We start from the raw sequence: 6,504 nt of genomic DNA, 5'->3' as shown, positions 1-6,504 counted from the left end.
TCATTGTGCTTGATTGTGCTAAACACTCTAGATGCCTAGGGTTGGTTTGGGAGTGGAGCAACAAAGTCGGATTCGTCGGGAATTGCGAGGAACAAAATCAGAGAACTGTAATCAATCGAAATATTTTAAGAATTAACAATTTATACGTGGTGTGCTAACGCAGGGTGGCTAGGGATGGTTTGCAATGTTCGGGGATGGAGCAACAAAATCGCATTCGTCGGGAATCGCGAGCAACAAAATCAGAGAACCGTAATCAGTCGAGAATTAACAATTTATAGGTGGTGTGCTCACGCGGAGTGGTTTTCGAATGTTGGAGATGAAGCAACAATATCGGGAAGTGAGCAATTAATTAGCAACAAATTAGCACAAAAAGAATATGCTGTATTTAAAAATTTTTTTTATTTTTTTGAGTGGCTATGTTAACTTTATTCTTATGCTAGTACAGCCATTGTTTTTTCGGAATTGGCTTGTACAACCAAATCGGGAATAGAGCAACAAATTAGCAACAAAAAATCATTAAATTTCTGTGCAACTTCTATTCGATTGAAGTGGCTATGTCAGCTTAATTAATAAATATTTATTTATCTTAATTATGCTAATAAAAAAATTTTTGTTATTTTGCAAATTTGTGTGCTAATAATGAGATCCGGACTTAATAAGATTTTCTAAATTTTTATTATACACTATTAAACTTTTTTTCGCATAACTCTGTCGAACTTTTATTTTCTAAGAGACATATTATTATTTATATGTGTTGTTATTTCATTGAAAATAAGTTTTATTGAAATTATTCTGAAATCGATCTATTTTGATTTTATCTACTTAAGTTATGATTTAACTAATAATTAATTAATTTTTTATATTTTTAATTTTCATGATTTGGGATTATAAAATGTAATATAAAATGTAATATAAAATGGAATTCATATAATAAAAGGGGTACAAGAAAAATATATGTTTGATTCAATTAATTTTGTAATAAAGTATACATATATATTTATTGTAAAATAAAATATATTTGTTTTTTATACATGTAATCACCGTATTTGTTAACAATACATGATTATACGGATAATTAAAAATTTATAAGTAACTAATTTTTTTTATATGTTAAATTTTTTTTATATGAAAAAGAGAAATATACATCGATAAAGAAATATTGAATTTTGATCATATGATTTTAAATAAACTTTAGTTACAAAAAATGGAATGCGCATGGAAATGTCTTTTATTTGCATGCTTTCACTTTATTTGATTGTGATAAATATGCAATATTTTTATATTAACAGTTAAAACAGTTTAATTGTCTCCTTAAAATACGCTTGATAACAAATAACTAGCAAGTTTTATCAATATTATTTGAATTATTAATTATTAAGAAAGCACATGGGAGATGCTAACTGCTTCGGATTCGACTATTTTGAGATTCTACAATCTATGTTGCAGTGTGGTACAAAAAATCGTGACAACTGTTTTTATATAATGGATATGTAAAATATACTTTTGAATAATCGATTATATAATTACATATTGTTTTGCATGAGTCGTTTATATTTATTACACAATATTCATGATGTTGTACTTTTCGATTTTCCAATTTTTGATACTCGTGCTTCAAAAAAAATAATAGCGCAGTCAGGAATGTATTTATAAGAATAAAATTTTTTTTAAATACAAAATTCTATGTAATTGAGAAATCAAGTCATGATCAATTATACATCTTAGCAATAAACTAAGTTTTTATAAATATTTTAAATAATAAAATAATGATACATAATAATAAATTATTTATGTAATATATTCTTGATAGCGCTCTGTATGGAAATCTATGTTTGAAAAAAGAGAGAATGCTGTTGCAAGTAATCGTTATTATGAAAATTATGTTCATAAATATTTTAACATAATTTCTATATTTATTAATATTTAATTTTAGTATTTAATTTTATGAAGTATTTTAAACAAAAGAAGAAAAAAGAAAGCTGTTTGATATTTTCATTAATAGTATATATAATAATAAATAGAAAAGGCTATTTTATTATAGATTTTATTTACGTTTTTTAAATATATAATTTTTCCTCACAGTTAATTACATATTTTTGAATCTCTATATTTCAAGTATTTATAACTTCCTTAAATATTCCTTAAACTAAATATCTATATAAAATTCAATATCAAGAGATGAAGGATATAAGAATTAAATAGATGATTGTGTTGATATTTTCGTTTTAGTAGCGAACAAATTTAAGCGGACGAATTTCTACATCTATGTAAATGACTTTTCATCAACACAGTCTCTTTATTTCTCTGAAACGAGATCATAAAATATGCCAGAGGTTCTATTATCTGTCTGAGAAGTAACATAAAAGTGACATAATTTCTTTTCTAGATTAGACCATGTTTGATTCATGCATTGTCAGTCCGTAATAGTTTACTATTTTATCTCATATCACATCTTAATCTAATTGAAGTATTTTTTATATAAGTTAGAATTTTGCTTTAAAAACAGAAATAATTTGTTAATAAAGTAAGAATTGTTCTAATGTATAATAGTTACATAGAAGAAATTCTATGAATTGTTTTTCTTTGAAAATATAATTTTCTTCTAAATTTGTGTAAAAATACAAAATAGAAATTTATAATAATCATTTTAATATTAATCAACATCCTTAATAATTTAATAATGTCTGATATCAAAAGCAGTAACAAACATTTTACAATGAAATTGTATTTCTTCGGTTTCGTTTAAAATACTTCATAAAATTAAACATGAAACAGTCGTTTGATCGCGAGTACTTGCGTGCTGAGCACAGACATGTCGATGTACTTCTTCCGGCTACACAACCTGCGCCGTCAGGCGGAGGAGGTACGGAAGAAACGACAAAAACGTGGCAGAGGCAACCAGGGTGGACAACTTGGGACCAACCAAACGGACCAGTCTCAACCGACGGCTGGATCCATGCAATGTTGCAATCGGATTCATCGGGGTCCTAGCAGGCTCTTCGAGCGGGCCCCTTTACAACCTAGCGACTCGCTTGACGAAATTGCCTTTCAAATACCGAGGTAAATTTTTAATTTGCACGCTTCTGTCTCGAAATTTCTTTTGTCATTATATGTGGTCGCTCCTATTATATTTAATTGATATCCTTTGAATAATTATAGCTTGAATAATTATAATTTATATAATAATGAGAATTCTTAGTTTATTAATTAATTTAATTCATTAACTTATAAGTAATTTAATATATGTATATATACATAAATATGTGTGTATAATTTTTTTATCTAAGTGTATTAATTATGCTTTTGTGAATATAATTACTCTCTGAAAGATATTTATGCATTAGATTTTTTCAGTTAATGAATAATATTGCTCATTTGCTACAATAATGATTACAATTCACAAAATAAAATTTTCCAAAAAATGAATTTGAATATTTTGAATTATTAAAATTTTAATATAATTTTGAAATGCAACTTTGATGTAATGACTGATTGTAGAAAAATAAAAATGTATTTTTAAAATAAGTTTCTTCTTTATGTTTTCGTTCTTTTTATATAACTGAAGAGACAACTTTTAAATTACGTCATTATTGCAGAAAATGAGCGACATGATTTAAATAATTTTTTTTAAGTAAAAAAGAAATTATTAATCTTAGAAATAATGAAGATTTTTCTATATATATATATATATCTTATGGTACATAAGAACTTCAAATTATAGACATTTATATCTTAAATTATAGACATTAATATCTTTAATACGAAAGGTTCAATATGATAAGTCATGAAAATTTAAACCGATTGCAGTCATTTAAATGCAATCATGACACGATTTATATTCTAATCTGCTTAACGGATTCGTTAAAACTTTATCCGTTGTTTTGGGTTTTCAACATGAAACATCGTTTTACATTTCAAGAATCAACTTGATAAAGCAATTCGCGCAATTTAAAAATATCAGCTTGCGAAAGCTTATCTAATTCCTTTACAATCCAAATGCAATTCTCATCCTGATCTTAGCGTGAAATGAAAGTCGTAAAGCATCAAGATAGCAGCAGAACGTTCTACTTTTTCAAAAGGGTCAAAGGTCAAGAAGTGTGACTACTCAGAAAAGAAATCGCAAAATTTGTACAAATATGAAGAATTTGAAATAAATATAAATTTCATTAAATCGTCAATGTAAACTTGTGTTCTTATTATGTACTTTTTATATACAAAAATAAGAATAAAAGTAAAATGCTCAATAAGAAACACACTATGAATACATTGTTTTGAATTTTTTATGTTGTTTTTATGAATTGATTGTACCTACACATAAAATGGATTTCCAAATAATATTCTTGTATATAATTGTGTATTGTCAATACTAAATAAATTTTTATATATACTGATAAAACTATGTATATAAAATTACGTATATAAAAGAATCGAAAAGTTTTAATAAATCAATAATTAATCTAATGATTAGTAAGACATTTCATAAATTAAAGGATAATTAAAAAATAAATTTTTGAAATTATAAGTTAGATAATATTTAAGAAATAAACATTTTTAGTTATCTAAACTTATAATTTATTAGAGATGTAACATATTTTTTAATGATTACTTCTTAATTGATATAATATTACACAATCAATTTTATTTTGTGCATCCACAATGTACTTCTTTTTTATTTACGTAACAATTCTTTTTGGAACAGTAATGACGTAAATAAAGAACCATTTGCAGGATAAACTGAAGTCATGATAAATACACTTTGCAGATCGTGAAGCTATCAGTTCTTTTTATTTTGCTTTATTCAGTAAGGGTGAAAATTCAGTGACAAGGCGATATTGCTCTCTTGTGGAACTCTGGGCTACGTCGAACTTTTAATTTGTTTAATTATGTTTAGCTCCTGAGAGTGCCCGTGGCAATCCCCTCAGGATTAGCCCCACTTTCTTGTTTCCAACGAGCGAAAGAACTCGCTTAGTTGACGGAATTTCTAGAGGCAAACCCACTGCACTCGCGGTTGACTAGTGGCAGACGAGAAGATGGAAAATGATGGTAAAAAGAATTGGATTACTCTTCGATACGTCGACTGTATTCCCGTCTAGGCCGCAAAACTTTCGATCCTATCATGAGATTGTCATTATTGCGCGTCTCGTAAATTGAAGACAGTTACGCGAAAGCAACACAACTATTGACTTCTTAACTTTTTCAGATATATTTTAAAATAAAAAATAAATAAATTTATGAATATTGAAAACATTAAAACAATACGGTTCAACATTAATTTATCATTTAATGAATGCTTCGACAATTAATTATTTAACATTATCGTTGCAAAAGTATAAAGAGTTTGAAACAAGGCATTTTATTTTTTTTTCTTATTCAATTCTATATGTAATTTTCATTATTATTTTAAGACATTTTAATAAATAATTATTAACAAATAAAATATTGATTTAGATTTTTTATATTACTTTACACTTAATTAAAAAATTCCAAGACATTCTGCAAAGTTACGAGAATTAAACTTTTTTTTAATCAATATGTACCATGTGCTTTACATAACAAAATCTTTCATCAGATTTTAAGTTTAATCGTGCTCTTCGACGAGCGATTCGTACGGGATTTATGACATAATAAAGGATTCAGTAATATCGTAGGAGTTCAGTAATGAGGTCCGAGAGGTTTAGAAGAAGCAAAAAGTGAATAGGTAATTTCTATAGTCGATAGTTCTGCCGCGCCCATGAGAACCAATCACGAACACACCCCTTTGTCAAAGCTCATCTATGTCATTTATATTGATAAAAAAATTTATGTCAAATTATTTTAGTTTAATGAGAGCGATGGTGCGACAAATACGAATTATCGATTGTTTATATTACATTATAAAAAAACACACACACACACATATAGTACTAGATTTTCCTTACATTTATATATTTAAGAATTAGAAATTCTTTTTTTTTGTTTTTAATGCTCATATAAATAATAGAACATAAATAATATAATATCTTGAATAATATAATATTTTAAATAATATTTTAAATAATATTTTAAAAATAAACTTATTAAAAAGTACAATTTAATTACATATTTTGTCGTTATTAACGTATTTGTCGTTACTAACTTCTCATTATTAACGTGTTGAGACAAAATTATGGACATCAAGATATTTACTTGACAAAAAGGTAGTACATCTATTTCTCAAACAAATATCTTGATGAGTATAATAATCAATATCTGTCAATTGACGTTGACCTGAAAATGTCACATAAATGATGAATTTTTGTGTAACTTAATCGTTATTTATACATTTGCAGGCAGTTTGGATGTTCATTTAATTTTTGCGTAATAATACTTGTTTGATTATTGTTTCTCTATAGTGACTGGTTTTAAATATTTATGAGAAATGTAGTACAAATATGAGTCATCAATTTTTAACCGTCATGCTGATCTGTTATGCAAAATAAGTTTAACTTTCTTAAGAAGTCAGATAAATAACGTGCATGTTATTAT

The 6,504-nt window shown here is 26.3% G+C and overlaps 1 protein-coding gene across 1 annotated transcript in view; it reads left to right on the top strand.

Annotated features, from left to right (window-relative positions):
* Window positions 1–3,064, top strand: part of LOC105627383 — a 65,680-nt gene extending 62,616 nt beyond the window's left edge. The window contains exon 2 of the mRNA XM_012208666.1: window positions 2,776–3,064. Within this exon, the coding sequence (XP_012064056.1) occupies window positions 2,776–3,064 (289 nt within the window). The remainder of the gene's footprint in view (window positions 1–2,775) is intronic.
* Window positions 3,065–6,504: the final 3,440 nt, after the last annotated feature.

Source organism: Atta cephalotes (assembly GCF_000143395.1).
Source record: "Atta cephalotes unplaced genomic scaffold scaffold00008, whole genome shotgun sequence".
In the NCBI taxonomy this organism is placed as follows: domain Eukaryota; kingdom Metazoa; phylum Arthropoda; class Insecta; order Hymenoptera; family Formicidae; genus Atta; species Atta cephalotes.
Note: the sequence above shows the minus strand (reverse complement) of the source record. Positions and strands in the feature narration are given on the sequence as shown.